At 43.2% G+C, this 23,486-nt stretch overlaps 1 protein-coding gene across 1 annotated transcript in view; it reads left to right on the forward strand.

Annotated features, from left to right (window-relative positions):
- Positions 1-8,359: 8,359 nt before the first annotated feature.
- BRF1 (BRF1 RNA polymerase III transcription initiation factor subunit) overlaps positions 8,360-23,486 on the forward strand; it is a 180,733-nt gene continuing 165,606 nt past the window's right edge. Inside the window, exons 1-2 of the mRNA XM_065063287.1 lie at positions 8,360-8,711; positions 22,866-22,946. Coding sequence (XP_064919359.1) covers positions 8,525-8,711; positions 22,866-22,946 — 268 coding nt within the window. The 5' untranslated portion in view covers positions 8,360-8,524. The remainder of the gene's footprint in view (positions 8,712-22,865; positions 22,947-23,486) is intronic.

Consider the following 23,486-nt stretch of genomic DNA (forward strand, 5'->3'; position numbering starts at 1 on the left):
GGGCTGGTGATTATTAGTCACGGTGTGTATTGGGAAAGGCTCTTTATAATTTTATATGCCACAAAAAATAGTTTGTTTTTGCTCTGAGCCTGCTAAATTGCTGTTTCAGCTGGATCTTTGTTGTAGCTTGTTTGATTACAAAATCTTTGGTCATCTGGATAGCATTTCTGTAGCACGGGTGAGAAGTCACGGTAGTAGCTCTAAAGCTTTATGAGGAAGAAAGTTCTACTCCTACTGTTTTGGCATGGGATCGACTATGAAGGGAAGATAGGATACTTGTTAGAAATGCCAACACTATCATTTTATTATTTTCTGGCCATCCTTTCTACTCACATCATATATAATTCCCCTTTCAGTAGGAGCTCTACATACGTAAAATATCACATACAAAAATGTATGGGAGCATCCTCTTCTAGCTTTCCCTTCCAAAAGAAATCATATAGTAGTTAAGCTTAACATTTTCTGAGATGCTGCATGCGTATGGGTGTGGAATTGAATATGCTCAGAGCTCCCTGAAACGCTTGTCATGCTGCCATTAAGATACATACTTCACTAACAACATGAATTATTGAGAACATTGTTGGCTACTGTACTAATTGCAGAAATAATGGTTTTGTGTAATTCTCAGCAATATGATACAAACATAACTCACATAATAAAAATGGTTCAAAAAGGGACTGAAGACCTCATGGTTCAGTGAAATACATAATCTGCTGACTGCTCTGTTCAGTTTGGACTTCAGGCTGTAAACTCCTGGGTCAGGTTTTTTATAATGTTGGTGTGCGTGGCTGATGGAAGGGCAAGCCAAAGGCTCCAGATCTTACTGGCATATTACTATATCAGATTCCCTATTTGAATTTATTGAAAAAATATCTGTTTACCCCATGAGATGGGGAAGAAGAACTCAAAGTGGTGCAAGTGGTGCCTTGAAAGAGAGATCAAAGAGATGTGAACCAACTGCTCCTCCCAAGGTAGTGATGATTTCCAGACCTGTCCCTCTGTCACACCATCAGTCCCACAGCTCCTTGTTCCCATCTAAGAGGGTGCACTGTAAAATGCATAAAAAAGAGACGATCTCAGCCCTCTTTGAGTAAAGCAGAGATCATCACAGCCATGGTTACAGCATTTCTCCTTTGCACTACTGCTGTGGCCACCTTTTCTGAAGAAATTGCAAGATTTACTGCTTTGGGGATGGATCCTGTTTTGCTTATGGAGGTGTAAAAGAGATTTGCTACCTTTGGGTAAGAATGGGGAAGGAAACACGTAGCTTGCACAGCACTAGAATTTTTCTCTTAAACTATTTTTAGTTAAGAAAAATGGATGCACTGAGACATTAACTAATTATAAATATCTCCTTTTGAAAATTGTGGCAGATTTTACCCTTTTGATAATTTCACATTTAAAGAAAACATTTAAATGATTAAAGTGATTTTTTTTTCTCAAATTATGAGTATGAAATATTTTGATTTACTTCACGTATTTTTATGGCTGCCCTCTGAAAAATGTTAGTCATCTGATTTATTCAACTAATTCAAGCGAGGAGACCTGCCAAATTCTCGAAAATCCTCCAGAGACAGGAAAGGATTATACCGTGGCTTGTCTCAAGTCTAGTGTTGTTTTTGTTTAGCGTGGTCACAGCTTTAGATAGTGGACAACAACTTGTATTGACTGATGATTTCTTTAGCACTGGGCTAACTTTGGTGTATTTCAGATAGTGGGACTCTCTCTACAGAAAAGTGGGCAATGACACAAAACGCATTGAAAGGGTAATTACTTGATGTCTCTTATGACCCAAACTGGAGAAAACTGGCCTTGCCCACAGGTCAACCAGTACTTATCCATGCTGCTTGCTCCTTTGTACCTTTTCCTGGTGCTAACGGGCTGTGTGAAGGAGAGCACTGTGCTCCTCACCCTGGGTCAAGCCTTCCGTCCACACTGGCAAAGGCAAAGGCTTGTGTGTGACCACAGCAATGTTCTGTCTTCTCCCTGCAGGTTTCAGTCTTGAAGGGGTCTTTGATGGCCAAAGGAGCTGTGACATTATCATACAGAAATACACACTTTTAACTCTGTGTTGACACACAGACGTTTCATGGCCTTAAATAACACTTGACTGGCATATCCTTATTCGATGCTAGCACAGGCATTCTGATTATGGCAGACTTCTGCCTATGAAATGCCAATAAAGAGAGTTTGGATTATTGATATCACCTGGTGGCAGCAGGATTTTTAATATCCTGCTCTAATGTAGATAGTGAACTCCTGTTTAAGAGGTTATCTTTTCTCCTAATCCTATTTATGACTTGTTAGGTATAATTTGTAAATGCCCAACACTATCTTAGGTACTTCACAGACATAGTTTATAGCATTATTTTTTAACTGCACTGGATTTACCTTGATGTTAAGCGGATGATCCACTATGGTGCAACTACTTTTCCAAACTTATTCTTCAAAACTAAAGGAGACTCATATTTACTTTTGATGTACTTCTACAGCTTCCCACTCACTGGTCTGCATTTCTGGCTTGTATTTCCAAATTTGGAAATAAAATGGGAACTATCAGTAAGATGTATGGTTTGTTTCTGCGTCCAAGTGTGCAGATCCATCTAGTCTATTGTCATTGCTTTTTTTCCCTTGTACACGGATATTAACATAGTGAAAGCCTCATTTTCTGTCTATATAGAAAATGTATTGGCACCAAAGTGTCCACTTATCAAGTGTGCACACAAAAATGGCAGTTATAACAAGGCATCTCCTCATTTCAGTTCAATTTCTAGGTACGTGGCCAGTTGCTTAAATAGGCAATTAGCTGACTCGAATGGTTCTCCGATGGTGAGTGATAAATTCATTAATGTTTGACTGAACAAGCCTCGGCACACGAGAGCTGCAGACAAGTGCAGTTGTGTTTTCACAGGAATATGTGCTGTGCTTACATCCCCAAGTGATGGAGGCCTGTAGTTATTTAGTGCAGAATATAACAAATGCTTCCTTAAAAACAGTTTCCTCTTAAATGACTTCCCTAAACAGATTATTTTGTGTTCAGGTTGTGGCTGATTAGCATTGCACTACTTATCTGGAGGAAGAGTTGCTCTTGTAGAGTGATCCTGACTGAGAGAAGCTGTAACACAGGTGTAAAAAATCCCAGTTGATATCAAAGAGATGTGATGGGGACATCTACTCACCACACATTATAGCACTAGAACTCAGGATTACCATTTGAAATGTTTAGGCCATTTAAAAACTTTTTCACCCAACTAAACTGTGATACACACCAAACCACCGGATGTTGTGGATCTTGAAAGCACACACAGATCAAAAACTGATGAAAAGCCTGCTAGTGTGTTATGCGCCTTCAGGTGATAAAATCCTTAAGTTGCAGATGGCTAGAAACTAGGAGGGTGTATCTATCTATTTTTACCTTGCTTACGTCCTTCCTAAAAGCACTCGCTGATCAGCCGTGTGTCTTCAAGTAGCGATTTGCTGATGAGAGGCTTCCTCAGCTGGTGGTTGCTTCTGCATCTTTGTACTCAATATCCTTGAACTCCCCCTCTGCTAATTTTATGGTGGATTTTCTAAGCCGCGGTATTTGTGCTTTCTGCTGTACTTAGAAGTGTATAATGGCACCAGGCACAGATCCTGGGAAGATAAGTGGGAAAGCCATGGGATCTCTGCTGCTTGCTGAGGGATGAAGGCGCAGTGTCAAAGTGCTGCCTCTGCACAGCAGCGATGAGATTGCACAGAGATAAGTTCAAGGGTTTGCTAAGCTAATTTACTACTTGATTTAACAGACGCCAAAAACGTTTATTCTCAGATATTTTTTTTTTCCCAAAAGCTTTAAAAATGGTCGTGTATTGATGAACGTCATGAAAACAATGTCTGGAAATAATTAGAAATAATAATAATAAATAATAATAAAAAGAAATCAGATGGAAAACCCGTCTAACCTGTGGCAGCATTGCTGCTTCTTGACCATTTCATTTTCCTCGGGTGCCCCCTCGTGTTCATCACTAGTGCAGCCAAATGCATTTAGACTGGCACGGACAAAAACCCCAAGTATCCACTTGCTATCACCTTATAAGGTCAATCCATTTCGAAATCCTTTGTTCCCCCCTCTACCTAGTACCCGTACGACTTCATCGCCAAGGAATCCATGTGCAAATTTGCAGGTCGAATGCATAGTTTATGGCTTATCTTGGACAGTCCAAAACCAAAGAAGGTATCTTCTTCTGCCTGTGTTTTGTCCCGAGTTACACGCATCATTCAAACTTCTTGAGAGACTTTGGCAACACTCTTAGGCCTGATTTTAAGAGGAGCGATTCCAGCTGAAATTCCAGGGAGCCGAGGATGCTCACAGCAGCTGATCAAATCAAGGGATTAAACTCTCTGCCTCTAGCTGAAAATATTTCGTACACAGGCTGGTCAGTACCCAGAACGGTGAGCCACGACCAAAAAGCCAGAGAGTCTCAGGGTTTTCTATCACACAACACTTAAGCATCTGCTTCAAATAATTATATTCATAGAAGAGGATCCATCTATTGTGGAAGTACAGTAGTGTGTCATAGGCTTGCTCTAGCTTATTCCCTGCTGCGCTGCTCAGCATTTGCAGGAGCAGAATGGGATTCCCTCGCCCTCCAGTCTGGATTTGCACAGCCCATTCACGTTCTCCCTGCTATTGTATGAACAGTAGGAAAAAAATATTCCAATTTTCAAGCAAATGAGAACAGCTCCTCTCTTTGAAACCTCAACGACTGAACGTCAAACACGCACACCCACAGGTGGGTTATATTCGGGGTTCCTGCAGACACAGCAGGAAGGAAATTGGTTGGTCTGGGCTAACAGACATCCTGATCACCGCTTTTTGTCACACTTAGGAGAGAAAATAGGTGAGAAATACGACGGTAGATGAAATGGAAAACATGTCCTTCCCTCCTCCTAACTAAAAGGGCAAAATATTGCAGGGAATGGAGTTTGGTCAATACATTTTTTTTTTTAATTGATCAATTCTTGCTGTGGTTCAGGCTTCAGATAATTTACTGAATGGTTATTATTTTGTTAGCCTAAGTGAACTGAGCTATGGGTTACTCATTCGGCAGGGTGAACATTATTAGTCAAAAACATTTTGGTCAACCCTCTTGCAAGAAGAACTGACAAAGATCTTACAGAGGTGAAAAACTACTTGGGTAGAAAACGGTCCTAGAAAAACGCCTGAAATATTTAAGGAGTATTGTATAAGAAAGCTTTCATGAGGCAAAGGACTTCAGCCTTCAGGGCTGGGAACCATTTTCCTTCATCAGCATTAACCTCACCTTATAAGAAGATAACAATTAAACCACACATTCTTCTTCACTATGGCATTAAGTGGGTTTTTTTTTGCACAGCAGCTGTATATTACACTCTCACTAGGGCCCTCTGCTGCTCACGTTCAAAGTGAAAAACTCCAAACTTGTTTGGGAGTCCCAGAAAAGGCTTATAACAAAACAATTGAAAGGGACGTAAACCCCAAGCCCTCATGGATCACGACTACATTAGTCTCTGTCTAAGTAAGTTAAGAAGAAACTGTTTAATGAAAAGGAATTTCGTAACTGCTTTTTGCAGGATTTATTGTGTGCATGCTGGCCTCTCTCAGAGGCACAGTATACGACAAATAAGCTGATCGACTTTGACAGCTGTTAATTAAAATATTCTGATATTCAAGGGGCTTTGCTGAGAGAAGAAAATAATGTATTTCATGTTTTTTTCTCTTCCTATTATTGCTAAAAATATGTGTCTGTCAGGGATGTCATTTTCCCCTGGCATGATGTATAGAGTGCATAATTTTGTGAGATTGAGCTTGGCCGCTGTGGCACTTGCTACCTCACCAGCAGCAGGAGGAACTTTGGGAAGGAAACAAGCTCCAGAAGCAGAAGGAATCTGAAGAAATCAAAAGTTCTTATTTTCACAAATACATCTCCAAATACAGATTAAGAGGACAATAAAAAAGAAGCCAAGCTGTGTATATAGTGGCAAAAGCCCAGACCTGCACATTTTTAGGCATATGACACAATCTCATGCCTATGAGATGCTCAGCTTTTTGGATGGAACCGTACAGCTTTAGCATGTGCCTCTGAATGTCCTGAAGCAGGTAATTTTGTACCATCTACCCAGTGAGTCCATAGAGATCGGTATCCGATACTTGGCTGTCTCTGTGTCATTTGGTGGAACAGAGATATTGACAGCAGTGAGTTGGTGAGAAAGTCAAAGTTTCTACTTCTGCACTAACTGACTTGTGTATTTCAAAGCCAACAGATGAAAGTCAATACAAACATCCAGCTGCAATGTCTATTCTGCTCAGTTTCTTTCCCATCTGTGTCACACCACAGCCTTTTACTACATGTGAGTTGGGTGTTAAAGTGAGCAATAACTTCCTTGGATGCGAACTGAGTTCTTTGATTTGGGAACTAACAATCAAAGAGCACCGAATGTTAACATTATGGCACCTTTGTTACACGGAGTTCAAAGTGTTTGAGTGAAACGGATTCATTATGTCTCACAAAACTTTTCTCTCTGTATGACAGAATGATCAAATCAGATTTTATTGATTAATTTATCAGTCTTTGAAGCATCATCAATACTTTTGAAATGCAAACATTGTAGTCTCAGTTTTATTTTCAAGGAGCATGGAACTGGCATATGGAAGATAAGAACACAAGGCTCACATTTCTCACTGCGTGCAACACATTTTTGTACAACTTTTAATTATTTCAGGCTTTTTGGGGTGTCAAAAGAAAAAAAAAAAAGTACCACTCATCAGCTGCAGTGCAAATTTTGTTTGTTAGTGATACTGTTTTCCTGCAAATCAAACCACCTGAACTGGGAGGAAGGAAAAAGACTGGCAAAAAGAAAGTGTTATCACCCTTGTTTTATTGTACAGAAACCACTGCATGAAGCTATTAACAATTTATGTATAGTTAGGTAATAAGTCTATGGTGAAATGAATGAATCCTGGTGAATTTTTAGGGGCCCTCATGTTCTGCCTGAAGCACAAGACGCATCACATCTGAACCACCACGGGCCCTGTTCTGCAGAGCTGCAAATCACAGAATGTCAGGGATTGGAAGTGACCTCGAAAGATCATCCAGTCCAGTCCAGTCCCCCTGCCAGAGCAGGAACACCTAGATGAGGTTACACAGGTTTTCAATGTCTCCAGAGAAGGAGACTCCACAACCCCCCCGGGCAGCCTGGGCCAGTGTTCTGTCATCCTCACCATGAAGAAGTTTCTTCTTGTATTTAAGTGGAACCTCCTGTGTTCCAGTTTGAACCCACTGCCCCTTGTCCTATCATTGGTTGTCACCAAGAAGAGCCTGGCTCCATCCTCCTGACACTCACCCTTTACATATTTATAAACATTAATGAGGTCACCCCTCAGTCTCCTCTCCTCCAAGCTAAAGAGCCTCAGCTCCCTCAGCCTTTCCTCACACGGGAGATGCTCCACTCCCTTTATCATCTTTGTGGCTCTGCGCTGGACTCTCTCCAGCAGTTCCCTGTCCTTCTGGAACTGAGGGGCCACAACTGGACACAGCATTCCAGATGTGGTCTTGTTCCCTGCTACTGGCAGGTCCTCACTGCTGGCAGCAGATAATTAAAAACTTACCTACGTGGAAGGCGGTTGTAACATGGAGGGTATTGGTCTCTTCTAAGTAGCAAGTGACAGGACAAGAGGAAATGGCCTCAAGTTGTGTCAAGGGAGGTTTAGATTGGATATCAGGAACAAGTTCTTAACTGAAAGGATTGTCAAGCATTGGAACAGGCTGCCCAGGGCAGTCACCATGCCTGGAGGGGTTTAAAAGGCGTTTAGATTAGGTTCTTAGGGACATGGTTTAGTGCTAGAGTTCGGTTATGGTTGGAGTCGATGTTCCTGAGGTTCTCTTCCAACTGAAATGATTTTATGAATCTAAAAACAGAGGAACACAAATACAATGCCCCTTTGGAGTGCAGGGCCCACAGTCGCTCCTCAAGAAGCGCCTCCAGAACCACCCCTGGTTTCCCCAGGATCGGCCTCGCATAGCGCGTTCCCTCCAGTCCAGCGAGACCTCGGGGATTCAGCGCTGCGCTGACGGGCTCCAAGAGGCGGCTCGGTAACGGCCGTACCCGCTCCGGAGCTCCCGTGGGACCTTCAGGCCTCGCTCCGGCGCCGGCTCTGGCCAGGCGTGGTTCGCGGATGGAGAAGGGGAGGCCCGAAGTGCAGTGAGGGGACTCCGGAGCCGCGGCCGGGCGACCCACCGCAACACCAACACCCGCCGGTGCCGTAACCGTCGGCCGAGGCGCTGCAGCCGGCCGGCGCTGAGGGAGGGGCCGCAGCGGAGCGGCACACGAAACCTCGCGAGAGCGCTCGGGGGCGGCCGCCGCGCTCCTCCCCGTGCCGGTCCCGGCGAGCGAGGCCTGTGCCCAGGCCGGGTTGTGCCGGGCGGGCAGCGGTATCGGCGAGGAGGAGGAGGAGGCGGCGGTACCGGCGAGTCGGGGCCCGGCCCGGCCCAGGGCGCTGGGCAAGATGCCGGGCGGGCGAGTATGCGCTGCCTGCGGCTGCTCGGAGATCGAGGTGGACGCGGCGCGGGGGGACGCGGTGTGCACGGGCTGCGGCTCGGTGCTGGAGGACAACATCATCGTGTCCGAGGTGCAGTTCGTGGAGAACAGCGGCGGCGGCTCCTCCGCCGTGGGGCAGTTCGTGTCTCTGGACGGTGAGTGTCGCCGGGCCGGGGCTGTGCTGGGCTGGGGGGGGGGACAGGGACAATGTGTGGGGAGAGGGTGTTGGGGGGACGGGCGACAGTACTGGGGAGGTGGTATGGGGGGAACAGGGCGTGGGGAGAGGGTCTTGGGGGACAGTGTGTGGGGAGGGAGTGCTGGGGAACAGGGACAGTGTGGGGGCAGAGGGTCCCGGGGGACTGTGTGGGATGAGGGTGCTGGGGGAATAAGGGGCAATGTATGGAGAGAGGATGTTGGGGGAACAGGGGAGAGAGTTGGGGGGGGGACAGGGACATTGCATGGGGGTGAGGGTGCTGGGGGACGGGCAACAGTGTTGAGGAGATAGTACAGGGGGGAGAGGGTTGTGGGGAGAAGGTCCTGGGGAACAGGGGACTGTGTGGGGTGAGGGTGCAGGGAGACAGAGTGTGCTGGGGGGAATAAGGGGCAATGTATGGAGAAAGGATGTTGGGGGAACAAGGGAGAGAGTGGCAGGGGAACCATGGACATTGTGTGGGGGTGAGGGTGCTATGAGGGGTGTGGAGGACAAGAAGGGCAGGGGGGTGAGGGTGCTGTGCCAGGGATGGGGTTATGGGGATGGTGGATGGGGGACTGGGGATACCGGGGGGTGAGTACAATGTATAGGGAAAAGGGTGCTGTGCAAAGGGGGTACAGGGTCTGTGCATGGGGGACAGCGTGCTGTGCAGAGGGGTGTGGGGGACAGAGAACATGTAAAAGAGTGTTTTGCAAAGGAGGGACAGGGATGGTGCGTGTGGGAGCTTGTGCTGCCCAAAGGGGAAATGGGAGATGGTCAGTGATGTGCCAGGTGAGACAGAAATGGGGTGCGGGGAGGCTGGGATGAGTGGGAAAAACGAGCTGTGCGTGATGGGAGTAAGTGCTCGAGGGACTGGAGCTCTGTGTGGGGTGGTGTGGGTGCATGAGATAAGGTTTGGGGCTCTGTGTGGAAGGACTGGGTGCATGGGGAATCGTGAGGTATATGACATTCTTTGAGGCAGAGAACAGGAGAGTTGGGTGTTTGATGGGCAGAGAGAGTGCATGGAGGCACAGGAGCAGCGTGAAAGAGGCTGGAAGTGAAGGGTCAAGAGTCTCCTGTAAATAGGTGAGTTGGGGTGTTTGTGTGAATGCACTGGAGGGTAAGGCCTGTGTGCCCAGAAAAGGGCCGTGTTAGGAGGACCTAGTAATTGAAAAAGGAGAGAAGGAATTATGTATAAGAGAAACAAACATAAGTAAGAAGCATGGGAAGGAGCTTAGCAGTGAAACAAGTGGGACTGCTGGATTTTATGGCTCCAAGGAAGAAAAAGGGAGTGGTGGTGGAGAGGGCAGTGCTGCATGCTGAAGTTTGGGAGTTTACTGCAGACTAGGATTTATCTGATGCCATTACTGTCTTCCAACTCAGGGTGCTGGCATTACTTCTTTTTTTTTTATGGCTTATGAGCAGCTCTTGTATCCTTTACTTTTTCCTGTAGTGATGTGGAGACTACATTTTTAGGGGCTTGTACTGCTTTTTCACTCCCACCCAAAATTATACAGGACAGATGGCATGCAAGCAAGAGCTCATTTTGGGATGCCTTTATCCTACAAAAAAAAAGATACACAAGGGAAAAAGAGAAGTGCACCATACTTAGGCTTTTTCTTTTGAATGAACAAACTGCACAGTATTAAGTTTCCTAAGTTCCTTTAAGGAGCTTTTTTCATTTTGTGCAAGTCCTGAGATGCTGTGGTTGGCCGATCTTTTTTGATGGCTGGTACGTTAATTCCTCGATCTTGTTACTCTCAAAAATAATTCTAGCACCCATGAAGACAGATAAGCACTGTGATGATTGGTGGGTGTGTAATAGTGAAAATGCAATTGGAGCACATTCTATCTTGCTTATTGTGGCTTTATCTGGCTGACACGAGATATGGTTGCAGGGGCTCCACTGTGTGTTTATACTGTGATCTTGTAGCAGGTCCTCGTGTATGTTAATGTGTGTATTTTGGTGAAGTGTTGTTTGTGGAAACAATAGTACAGGACTTTCAAAACAATGCTGTTTGTAAATTTGCTAAGTTACTGCAAGCATGACTGCAGGCCCTGTTTCACACAGTAAATCTTTTAGTGAAATTTGGATGTGGATAGTTTATCTTAGTACAATTCTTTATGTTCCAAAACAGATGCACCTGTTGTGAATAATTTTCTTTTTGCTTGACTTAAACTGAGTGATGCAAACTAATCTAAAAAGATACATTGTGCAACACTGTCTTCATGATGTGTGCTTGTCTATTATGCTTGTATGACACTGGTATAAATAAATCCTTGGGAACAGGGAGAAAAACCCTTTCCTGTGTGAGCAAGACAGAATTTGTATCTCTGAGTGTTGTGCTGAGTGGAGAATTTCCAATGGAATGTGTATTTCTTTTAAGTCAGAAAACATGTACTAGCTAAAAGCAGCATATTCTAGTAAGCTATAGTTTTCAGTGACTTCTGGTTGCTTAAGCAGGTTTCCATCAAAGTTACCTGTTTTTAACACCTTTTCCTGTTGTCTTCGTAGGCTCTTTAAGTCTGTGGCTCAGAGGGATGCTCTGTATATGAAGTGCATAGGGCTGATTCTCCTCAGGCTCTGCAGCCTGTTGGTCATGGCCAGCTCTAATGTGTTTGCAGTGTCAGAGGTGCCGGGGCTACTGTTTTTGAGACCCTTGGTCAGTAGGGCTGGGTGACTCGGACACTCTTGTCTTGTTTTTACAAAGTACAAGAGGTCTGTCTCGTTCTCTGTTGCAGAGCTGGGAGTGGAATGGGGCTTTCAGTGTCTATGGAGTTCAGAGATCCTGGTTGAGCAACAAGATTCCCCAAACCCTTCCCAGATCCACAAGGGCTTCTGTTTGTGTGCTAATATATGGCAAACAGTTATAGATGTGTTTACTCATAATTTATTTTCATCTTCATCACAAAGAAGCAAAAGGGAATGGAAAGGACTGATACTGTCACTGACTTCTCTTTCGTACTTCCAGCAAAACCTTTTGTTTTGCCAAGCTGTGTGTTAAAAATTCAGAATCTTGCATTTTTGCTGAAGGAGGAAGAGAGTCTTGCCCTTCTTTATATTAATACAAAGTGTCCTGTCCAGATCATGCCAAGTCCTTGCTAATATGCCCAGCAACCTCACTATAAAACCTAGGAAATCCCTTTTGTTCCCTCGGGGTTGGAAGAAGGTGTGAGATCACGGTTAAGTTTTCCCAGGCAGTATTTACATTCAGCTATCCGTGTGCTTAGTGTAGGAAGCCACAGCCTCAACACAGAAGTTTGCTACAGCCAGTGTTTTCCAAGGCAGGTGTGTGAGTCTGTTTCTTTAAATTGTTTTGAGCGTTTTAACAACTGAACACTGCTGAGAAAGTGGGGGCTTTTGCTTGGGTATGAAGGAGATTTTGCTTTGCTACTGCATGAAGGTTTAGGGAAATGCAGACATGTAAGTCTGGGCAAAAGGACAGAAACAGCGAAGGACAGAATAGGTGGCTTTACAGGTAAATGTGAGGGAAGGATGTATTTTTGGCCAAGTGGCATGCTTTGCAGATCTTTAGGTAGGAGCTTTCTAAAGAAGTCAGTAAGTGGACAAAGCAGATTGTTGGATTTGCAAAGGGAGGTCAGTGAGATCCTTCAGCAGAAGCTTTTAAAGAATCTGAGCTGTCTTGGGTATGGGAAAGTCCTTACAGAGCAGAGTAGCTGCTCAAATGATAAGAAACGTAGACTAGAAATAAATAACCCAAAGGAGGTGCCAGTGAAGTTCCACAGATTGCAGGCTGATGATATTGGAAACAGGTGAATGGTGACTTAATGAGGCTTGCTGGCAGCATTGAATTATTTGGGGTAGTAAAGACTGTGGAAGGATCCATTGCTTTTAGTAGCTGGGTAGTAGGCTAGCAGGTGGGATCGAGAGTTGCAGTGAGAGGGAGGATTGTTCCTTTCTTCCACCTGTGGCATGGTAGCATTTGGACTGTCTAGTATAACTTAAGAAGTAGATCCCTAGGTCTTAGTGGGTAGCTTTGTGAAAATAGTTAGCTCAATGTCCATTTGCAGTACAAAAAAAAAAATAGATTGGGATGGGGAATGTTAGATGTTATCAGGAAAAGAATATGATCACATATACAGACACTGTTACATAACCACAGCACTACACGCAACTTAAATACTGTGTGCAGTTCTGGTGTGTTTCTCTCTTTTCTTCCACATCCTCAAGAAAACCTCTAAAAGAACTAGAAAAGATACAGAGAGGTGGATGGGGTGATGGAGAGGAGGGCTTCTTGAAGAGCTTCTCGGTTAGAATGACTGAATAGACTCAGCCTCTTCAGACTGGAAAAGAGAAGATTGGGGACACAGCAGAGATCTGTAGATACAGTAGCATAACACAGCAAGGATGAGCAGTTGTTCAGTATCACAAAATGCAAAAACCAGGGAGTTCTAAGAGATCTAGCAATGAGCTTATTTTAGAGGTGGCAAGTAGAAGGTTCAGAAGCACTAGGAGTTTGTTTTTTGTTTGTTTTCATTTTTTATCAGAAAAAAAATAATTACGTTGTGAATCTAAAGTTGTGGATTTTGAAAGTTTACATGAGTTAAAAAATTATTGGGCAAACAGATAAAAAAGTGTCGTAGCCGTTAAAAAAGATACTATTTCTGGCTCAGGAAATCATTGAGTCACAGATCTCTAGACTCTGCCAGTTTATATGAGAGAAGTATCTCAACAAGCTTTCCTCCCATGTTTTGTTTCCACTTGCAGGCATGTGTGTTAGTGGACTTTACCATTCAGAGGTGGGATACTGAAGTAGTTAGTCCTTAAATATGACTTGGCACAGCCGTTCTTTTGAGTCGTCAGTGAAAGACCATGTTCTTTGGGCTCTGCAAAGATGGTTTTGAGCGTTTTGACCATTCTTTTAAAACTTGTCCTATAGCTGGTGGGTTTTGCAGCGTAAAATGTCCCTAGGGGTTACTGTTTTTTTTCAGCTTGTGTTTTGGGAAGTGGTGAGCACAAAGCTCCCCTGACTCTCACACTTTATATAGATATGTTATCTCTTGAAATTCTTAGCTAATTCTTCTGATCTCTTTACGAGAAGTCAATAGCAGAGACATTTACAATTGTGAGAGTCTGTGATAATGTCCAGAAATCCAGACTGCAAGGCGGAGATTTATTTAAGGTTTATGAAGTTGCATATGCAGGACTTTGTAACAAGGATCATGAAATCTTCCCTGGTGCATATAAAAGGAGATAGCATGCTTATATAAATACACAAAGAAAGAACTAGGCCGTCCCAGTCCTGATGCCCTTTGGAGATGGGCATGACCTTTCCGTCTCAGAATAATAACACCAATGCTCTTCATTGCCATGATCTTGATGGAAATGGAGGATATGATTGCAGGTTAGCCTAATTCCACAATTCTTATTAATGCTGTCTGTCTCGGGAGTGGCCAGTCATCTCTTCTTGTGAGGGACTCCTCGCTTGCTGGGTCATGAGCTGCTAAGTTCTTTCACTAGCAAGGGGATGCCCTCTTCAAGCTCTACAAGGCGGCTACTGTGTATCTTTCTATTGATCTTAGAGGAATGTCCTCACAAAGCACAACCTAGTGAAAGTTTTGGCAGGTCCTGTACTGGTCTGATTAGTTACAATTCTTAATTCTGTTGCAGGTGGTCACAGTCAGATAAGAGTCCAGCCTCCACACCTAGCCCTGGCTATGTTGTTGTCTTGAAGCTGTGAAGGCCATGCGTTGAAATTGAGTTTCTGAGCTAGACTGGTTTGACCCTGGATAAGTCCGATACTAGTGGTAAAGGGTTGTCATGCATGTTTGACCTCCAGCAAACTCTGTTAATTGCACAGAAAATGTTTGCGGAATGTGCTTTTCCTATCTGAATCTAGTTTTGAAGAATAACTATCCACTTTATTGATGACCAGTTCAGACTATCTCAGACTAGCCAAAAGAGGTTCTCTGTGGCTTCTTGTCAAATTTGGGGAGCATTTGAATTAGAATTCCTCATTTGGCTGATCAGAATGAATGCTCCTCCTTGCCTCCTTTCCCGTTTTCTCTTCATACCTAAGTTCGTAACAGACTCCTATTGGTCATAACAATTGCACATATCTCAGCATGAAGTACAGCAATACAGAGTCTGAGTGAGCTATGTTTTTCCTTCTCCATTATACTGTAATTGCACCCTGGAAAACAATGTTCCACTGAGCTCTTTGCCAGTCTGCATCAATTTTATGGCAGCTGCTTTTGCAAAAAGGCAAGTTACGAGTTGTGTGCTGCGTTTGAAGGCAACAAATTCTCTGATCACTCTCACTGTGTCTGGGTTGGGAGTCCCTTGTCTTGTAGCAGTTGTTGGGAGAAACTGTTTTCACAAGTATTTTCCCTGAGGATGACAGGAGAAAAAAAACAACTATGAAGCTGAAGAGAATGAGAGGAGGAAAGCTGAATGTGGTGCAAAAACTGATAGTCCAGATCTCTCATCAGGTTTTTGTTTAAAGAAGCTGAGAAAGTGGAAGTCTAGGGCTTCAATCTGGCACTAATCAAAGGAGAAGAAAACAGTCCCACCTGAGAAAGCTGATGTGCTGTCAGCGCAGCACCTAGCTGGGAGACACAACTGAGAAAATGCAGCATGAGAAAAGGGCAAGGCAAGGTGTAGTGTGCTTGTGATAATAAAACATACTATGTCTGGAGAAGCTCAGCTGCTTTTGTTCCAGAAATCACCTTTAAATGCTTGGTAGTAAGTTGAGAAAAATAGCATCGGATAAGCTTCTTGGGCACAAACCATAAGGCGGTCTGGAAACTTGCTCTTTAGAAGTGTTGGGGGTCTGTGTGTGTGTGTGGTCCGGTGGCAGGAGAGCCCGCTGCTTCACCTGGCACTGCTGGCTCTTGCTGTCCCAAACCATCTCCTCCCTCTAGCTCTGCCCGTGGGCCCCATGTCAGACCCCTGGGGATGTCAGCCTCTGCCCTGGCGATGCCACATCAGGGTCAGTCTCCAGTTCCCCACAGTCCTGCCAAGCCACGAGCCCCACTGAGCCAGCCCATGTCCCTATGTCCTCAGTCTGTCCCTGTGGCCATCCCGGGGCTGTGCTTGACCTGGTTCCCCTCGCTGGGCCCCATCCTGACCCCATATGCAGAGTGATGTCCCACCTGGCTCAGCCCATCCCTGGATCTACGGAAGTGTCCAATGCCCTGGGCTGTGACTGCCTCTGGCCTGCTATAGAGTCTGGGGTCACATCTCTTGTAAAAATTTAAATCAGAATTATTTTACAGAAGCTTTTAGTTATCTCTTACGTAGCATGTGTCTTCAACCAGCTGCCTATTTTTACAAAACTGAGAGAAACCTTGTCGTTTGGAGACCTCTGTCCCCATCTCAGATTTGTCTGAAGCTGAGCAGAGAGAGGAGGGGAATGGTCAGTGTTGCTGTGTGTGCTGTTTTCCCCAGGGAAACGAGGATAAAAAATGGAGGTTAGCGTAATGAAATGCAGCCTCCATAGTCTGAGGTGACACAGCTGTGGGATGGAGAAGGTGGTGGAGCTAGGGGCACTTACCAAGTCCAGATACAGGATACTACTTCAGAGGAGGGTTATGGAGTGGTTGTAGGCCAGCAAAGTGGGTTCTTACCCCACAGGACTTACCCTGCTGTTGGGGTCTGAGGTGAATGTACTTCACCCATACGTCTGTGTGAGGCTGAACAGAGTGACTGTCTTCAGTCAGCTTTACTATTTGATGGTTGATTGCTTGGAATTTCTGTCTGTTTTAGTGGTTTTTGATTAAAAATACATAACAAATGAACGTGTATATTCTCTTATTTAAATGATAGGTTGGAATTTGTTATTTGATATTTACAATAATTGGTTTGAGTGAAAGTCATTTAACTTACGCTAATGTAGTGACATGGACCTGTTTGGAGAGGGTCCAGAGGAGGTCGCCAAGATGATCAGAGGCTGGAACAGCTCTGCTGTGAGGACAGGCTGAGAGAGTTGGGGTTGTTCAGCCTGGAGGAGAGAAGGCTCCGGAAAGACCTTATTGTGGCCTTTCCGTACTTAAAAGGGGCCTAAAAGAACGATGGGGACAGACTTGTTAGAAGGGGGTTTTGCGATAGGACAAGGGGTGATGGTTTTAAACTAAAGGAGGGGAGATTCAGGCTGGACATGAGGAGGAAATTTTTTACACTGAGGCTGGTGAAACACTGGCCCAGGTGGCCCAGAGAGACGGTGGATGAACTGTCCCTGGAGACATCCCAGGCCAGGCTGGACAAGGCTCTGAGCAACCTGATCTGGGTGAAGATGTCCTTGCTCATGGCAGGGGTTGGACTAGATGACCTTGAAAGTCCCTTCCAACCCAAACTATCATGATTCTATGGCTAGGCCAGGTTTTAGAATGGTGATAACTACACTGACATAGTCATAGAAATGTGAGGCTGCAAGGGGCATTGGCAGCATTAGTCCAGTGTCAGCACTGAGGCGGGATCACGTCAGGCTCATGGCTCTCGTACAGCAAGTGTGCGTTAGGACTCTTCATCATCAAATGTACACGAGTTTGCAGGATTCTAATTTGAGTCTGGTGGAAAGAATGTTGCTTGTGGAAAGATATCTGCTCACTTTTGCTCATAGGGAGAAAGGAAATTTGTGAACCAGTAGCCTTTAACAAACCAACAAGTGTTTGTTAAAACTTCTAGTGTAGGAGGCTCCACAACATTTGTAAGTGGGCTGTTTCAAATATTAGGATATCAAGTAAAAGTTAATTCCTGATAATACTTTTTTTTGTTGTTGTTGCAAGTAAATTATAAGCAGCTTACTACAGTGACCCATTTGCACTGCCAGAGATGCTGAATGTGTACTCTTACTCCGCAGCGTCCCTTGACCAACTGCATGTATCTTTCTCTCTAGTAAAGCTGTGGTATGCTCCATGTTTCAGCTATGCCTGTGGAAGCTTACTGATATGTTTTGTAAATACTACTTTATCCTTAAAAACTTGTTTATGTTTTTTACATTGAGGTGTGTCAGCTATATTGACCTCAAGTGCAGAGCTTTACTGGGGTTTGCCTTGATCGAAGTATTTCAGTCTGTTGGGGTTTGTGGAAATGGAGAGCTGTCAATCTGTCAAGAAGAGAGGGACTAGATACAGGGAGGAAAAAGCTTTCATAAAATTTGAGTTAAGCTTACTAACCATTCGTCTTCTATGCCTTTTTTTCCTCTAGAACTTTGTAAGATGGACAATTACTGTTGCAATAAGTGCTACTGAGACAGTTGGTAAAGCGGATGAACTCTGTGTTTGTATCACATTCTGTGTTTTTGTCTGGCCAGTTGTTATGTACAATAAAGGAGTCTTCTGTATTTTGCAATCTTACAAAAGTAGAAGGAGCAAGGGTTTTGTTTTTAATTGCTAGTTGTTAATTAGTTTCCATGTAGGATATATTGTTAGACTAAATCCTGGCATAAGATATTTTTGTACTGCAGCTTTGAACAGTCCCCAAGTAGGTCCACCAGTAATACACACACTAAACTTGAAATTAAACCCCTGGATACTGAAAAGTGAAAATAATATTAATATCAGCAAAATTCCTCTTACTTGTTGTCGAGATTTCTAGAGATTAGGCTAATTCACAGTTAATTTTAAATTATCTAGAGAGGTCATGATGTAATTTGCAACACAGAAGAAAGCGTGGATATGCTGAGTTTGCAGACCTTTTTGGGAAATCCTGAAGAGTATTTAGGTGTTTTATTTTGTGTGAGGTTTTCTCATTACAAAACTAATTCATGAGCATGTTGGGAAGGAAGAGGGGAAACTTGCATCTACTTTATGTAAAAAATAATTATTTGCTATACATTTTAAGTGAGAAGAACTGAATCAGTTTTTGCTTCTCTTCTGAAGTCCTCCAGGTGGCAATCTTGCACCAGGGATAAGTGTATAGTGTTTTTTCTGGCGTTAAGTCTTTTATATGCTGTCCTTGTGATGGCAACAAACACTTGTTTGAAGCGCTGCGGCATCGGTTGTGAAAATGCTGAATCTTGCATGTAACTTGGACACAGGCTGGTTTCATAGACTTGTGCAGCCCTAAAGTTGGGTGTGGTGGATGCAACGGTATATTTATCTCTTTGCTTGGAAATTATGAAAATAAGCCCATAGATAGCTGGTTATGATGGACTAGATTAAAAGCTTTTCTACGTAGCTTTATTCAGGAGTAGCATTTTGTAAGGGTATGGTGTGCACAGATCTGTTAACTTGCCTGTAAAAGTGAGAAAACAGTTATTTTGGCAACAGACTTTAGTAGTTGTATGTGTTCAGAAAACTTTAATCTCATAATTTTGCTATTGTAGGCATGAATTGTAATGGGACACTGACTCTGCTTTTGACTTTCACGGTCTAACTTAAGTAGGAAGCTCATTGATTTTTGTTAGATTATCGAGTCTACCCTGATTATGAAACTGTTGGTGTGATGCCATCTGTACTCTTTGCCAGACCCAGATTTTATGCGTGGGTTGTAAACGGAAAGTTTTTCTCCAACCTTGTACTGCAGAAAGGGCTGGTGTTTTTTCAGTTTAAATTTCACAGGGAAGGATTTTGGTAGGACTGCTCCTATCAAATGTCAGATACACTTCAGTTCAAGTTGCAGGCAGCTTCATTCCCTGTCTTCACATGCTCATTTATGCAGAGGAAACACAATCTATAACACTGAGGCTGAAGCTGTTTCTTCTCTGGGTGTTGAATCTGAAACTCAGCATGTCGCAAGCTCTGAAAAATGCCCTTTAAGCTGCAGATGCTCGAGTGGCTGCTCTTGGCCTCCTCCATGCAGAGGGATGTGATAAGTGCTGTTCCTGCTTTCTGTCATCTTCCTGTTGCTGTTACCACAGGTTCCAACCTTTGCTTGCTTCTTTTACTGCTTGGGGAACATCTTTGTAGAGAAGCTGAGCGATGTGCCATAATTTGTGAGTTGGTGGAGCAAAACCAGACATGGCCGGAGTGCTGGGGTCTGACCGTGCACACAGCAGCCGAGCAGCAGATGTGGGGACGGCTGCTCTTGGCTGCTTCAGGGACAGTCACTGTGGTTCAGCGCTTGAGTAACATGGGGACAAGGGTTGTGTAAGCTTTGGCTGAGTATCATCAAGTTCCCAGGTAGATCTTCTCCTGCATCTTCAGTTCTCTTCTTTTGGTGTCTTGGTGCACTGTAGTCCACTGAGAGGACCACGAAAAAATTGAGTAGTTGTACTTTTGAGCTGGCTAACATCTCTCTCTGCACCTTGTTGTCCAAAATTTCATTTAAGTGTCCAAAGCTAACTTGAAGAGGAGAGGAGGCTTCAGTTGAGCAAAGCCGAGAGTCTGAGTTAGTTTCTAAAAATGATCAGTAGATGACAACGTACCTTGGGAGGTGCTGCCTCACGAAGGAGGGTATTTGAGTTGGCTTGGGGAAACGTTAGTGTTAATGTTGAAGATTTGGCAGGCAGTACTTGCAGACACCAAATACTTCTCAGATATATTTTTGTACATCTTGAAAGCTGCATGTGAAAAGCCAGAAGCCTGTTTAATGCACTTTTGAAGTTGTAAAGGGAAAATGGAAAAGGTCAAGAAATGTAAAAGTTTCAGCTAAGCTGGGATGTTAATTTGGTTGTGCCTAGCAATTGCTGTTCCTTTTCTTTGTACTTTTTAAATTGCTAGCTTTGTAGGGATTTTTGTCTTTAAAAGAATTTGATGATTTCACAGTTCTCTTTTTTAAGAGTTTATCATTTTATTACCCAGCCGAACAGTTGCGGTAATGAGTTTGTTTGCGTTCTGCTTGTAAAGATTAAAGCTGATGGTGAAACTTCATAGTCAATGACAACATTAGTTTGCAGTTCTGAGAGTCTAAGTGCTCAGCGGACTAGTTTTCTGTTAGTTTTCAAAGCCAAATGCTAATTAGAACTGTACCGTGTCTCCAGTTAACTCACTGAGAAATGGGCACATAAATTCTGATAGCAGAATTTGTCTTTCAGATAGCTCTGTTAGTATTTGCCACAGACTCTATAGCTTGGAAGGAAATGACTTTTATGTACAATGTTATATCTTGATGTCTGATGGAAAAGAATCTTAAAGAACAAAACCGCTGAAATTTCAGCTTAATCTTATTTTGTTTGTATTCTTTCTGGAATTTAGTTTCTGGGTAAGCTAATTTATGTTGTTAATAGCATTGTTTATCACCTCTCTAAGATTGTTTTTGCGTAAGCTTTTTGGTGGCAACAGGGAAACCTGTGAAAGAGTAACGAAGCTGTTTCGACAGTGACAGCCCAATAGAGTTCAGTATTTTCGTGTGTTCAGAGATAGAGGGGACTGAAAAGTGGAGCCTTTGTGCACAGGAGGGGGCAATGATGCCTTTGCTGGAACCTGTCCCCGTTTGCTCCTGCTCTTGCCCTGCAGTTTGTTGTCCCCTCCACTCCACTGACGCAGAGGCAGAATTCCTCAAATTAGATTTGCTACTGAAGAAAAAGAACGCAGACATATTGCCACTATTCATGTATTTTTTTGCCAGGTAAACCAGACTTATTAAACGTACATCAAAAATGTGATGTGTGCTAGGGTAGTTTGGGAACCTCTCTATTTTGCCTCATTGGTTTGTTTTGGAGCACTTGTGGCAGTATGAGACTGTACCCGTAAGAATAGCAAGGACACACTGCTGTCTGCAATAGTCAGGAGCAAATACAGAGTTGGGAGAGTTACCTCTATGTCCAGTGAAGAGGTCACTATTGAATATTTTTCATTTCTAATGAGGATGTTGAACTGAAGTACTTAAGTTGTGGGGCGTTCACGTGAGAGCTTCTGATTGTTGTTTGTTGAAAGGATCTGTTAATGAAGTGAAAGTGAAGTTGGTTTCTGTTGTGGATAGCACTGGAAACCTAATTTAAAGGTTGTATGGAAAATTAATCTTTGAAGGCTTATAGACAATAATTCTGCAGGAATATTAGCTTTTCTGTGTGTGTGGTTGTTTTCCCTCCCCCCAACATAGATGTATATTAAATGCAGCTGAGACTAGCTAAGAAGGTCTAGTAAGACTGAACAATTTAGGTCACAGTTTCTTGAATCACTTGTACCTGCTACAGAAGGAGCTTATTCAAGTGTGTAAGAGAAATGTCCTGAACTGCTTTCAAGTGACACTTCACTCCTCTGTGTGCTTCTATGCCAAAGCCATTCTAGTTTGTTCTAGAGAACTGGTGCAAGATGAAAAAACATAGCTACCATAACTTGAGGAAATACTGTAGGCAACATAGAGAACAAGGTGACTTTTTTCCCTATTCTAAAGAGCGGACTACTGGAATTAAATTGAAGTCCAATTACTAACAAATTACTCATTTTCAGTCCTGTGCAATTTAGCTTTTTGGTCTCACTTGCTGTTAAGCTGATAGATTCAAATATCCTGCTTGAAGTAGCCTGATTGTGTTTTTTTTTTTAAAATCCTGCTTTAGCGGGAGACTATTTCTGTCCTTGGTAGTTTAATTCCCTGTTCTGCATGATTGGTTTGTGTGAGTAGTTCCACTGACTCCCAGAGGACTCTGCGTTCAAGCTCCTCAGCATTGGCACAGATGCATAAACCAGCCTCTAGTTTATGCTAATTTACAGCTCTGGCTTATTTTTGTCTCCAACCTTTCAGGGTGTAAATGTAGCAGTTCCAGACTTGCAGTTTTTGTAGCCCAAGCGTCACTGTGTGTGCCTAATGTTAAACTGAAGTTATTTTAAAGTAAGTGTTATGTCTGTAGTAGCCAACACAGTCATTACTGAATGCTAAAAGCATTTTATAATCTGCAGTGCCGGTAATTACCTATTAAAATTCTGTATTGAATATTCTTTAGACAAAAAAATTAACTGAGCAATTGTTTAGTCATTTACTTTGAGAAATATTTTACAATATTGATTTTCATGTTCTGCCTAAAATAGGGGTTTTTTGGAGCTGAGACTGGAGGGACTTTTGGAGCCATGTATTCCTTATGATATCCCAAGGAAGAATTAAATTGCGCCGGGTTTTTACTTGATGTCTTAAGCCCTTCAAGCACTTCTGTTGGCCTTCTTGATGTAATTTGGCATATTGTAAATTATACAGTCACTGGATATAATGGCAGAATAGGTTTTAAAACGTTTTAATCCAGTTATTGCATTTGACATGTCTGTTTGTTTTTCCTAATAGGTGCAGGCAAAACACCGACTTTAGGAGGAGGATTCCACGCCAATTTGGGAAAGGAGTCACGAGCACAGACTCTACAGAATGGTACTTGCAAGCTGTGATCTTGTTGATATGACCTTTTTTTTTTTAATTAATGTGGTTGATTACAATTAATTTTGAGTTTTGAATGTGACCTCAAAACCTTGGCAGGCCACTCATTAGTCAGTAGATAAGCGTACCTAGTGCTGATTTTACATTGTGCTCTCATTTGGTCGTTACACCTGATTTATGAGGTTGGGTAGCTGACCGAACAAAGGGTAATGGCACCTGACAATACTATCGTAGTTTAAAAGGGCTTTTTCAAGGTTGAAATGCCCATTGCACCTTTTTATTATCTGTTAACCTGTTGTGGCTTTTTATTTTATAGTTTTTCAGGGTTTTTCAAAATGCTCGATGCATGTTGAAATATTAATTATTCAAATGTTTTTACTTTTATGCATTGTGTAAGATAATGCATATATTTACGCATTCTCCGTAGTAATCATGTGCTTAATATGTGACTGTGAACAGAGAGAGGAGAAATGGAAAAAAAAATAATGTCCAGAGAATATTTAAATAAATGTTCTCATTACATGCTATACATTT

Source organism: Columba livia, chromosome 5, assembly GCF_036013475.1.
Source record: "Columba livia isolate bColLiv1 breed racing homer chromosome 5, bColLiv1.pat.W.v2, whole genome shotgun sequence".
Taxonomy (NCBI): Eukaryota; Metazoa; Chordata; class Aves; order Columbiformes; family Columbidae; genus Columba; species Columba livia.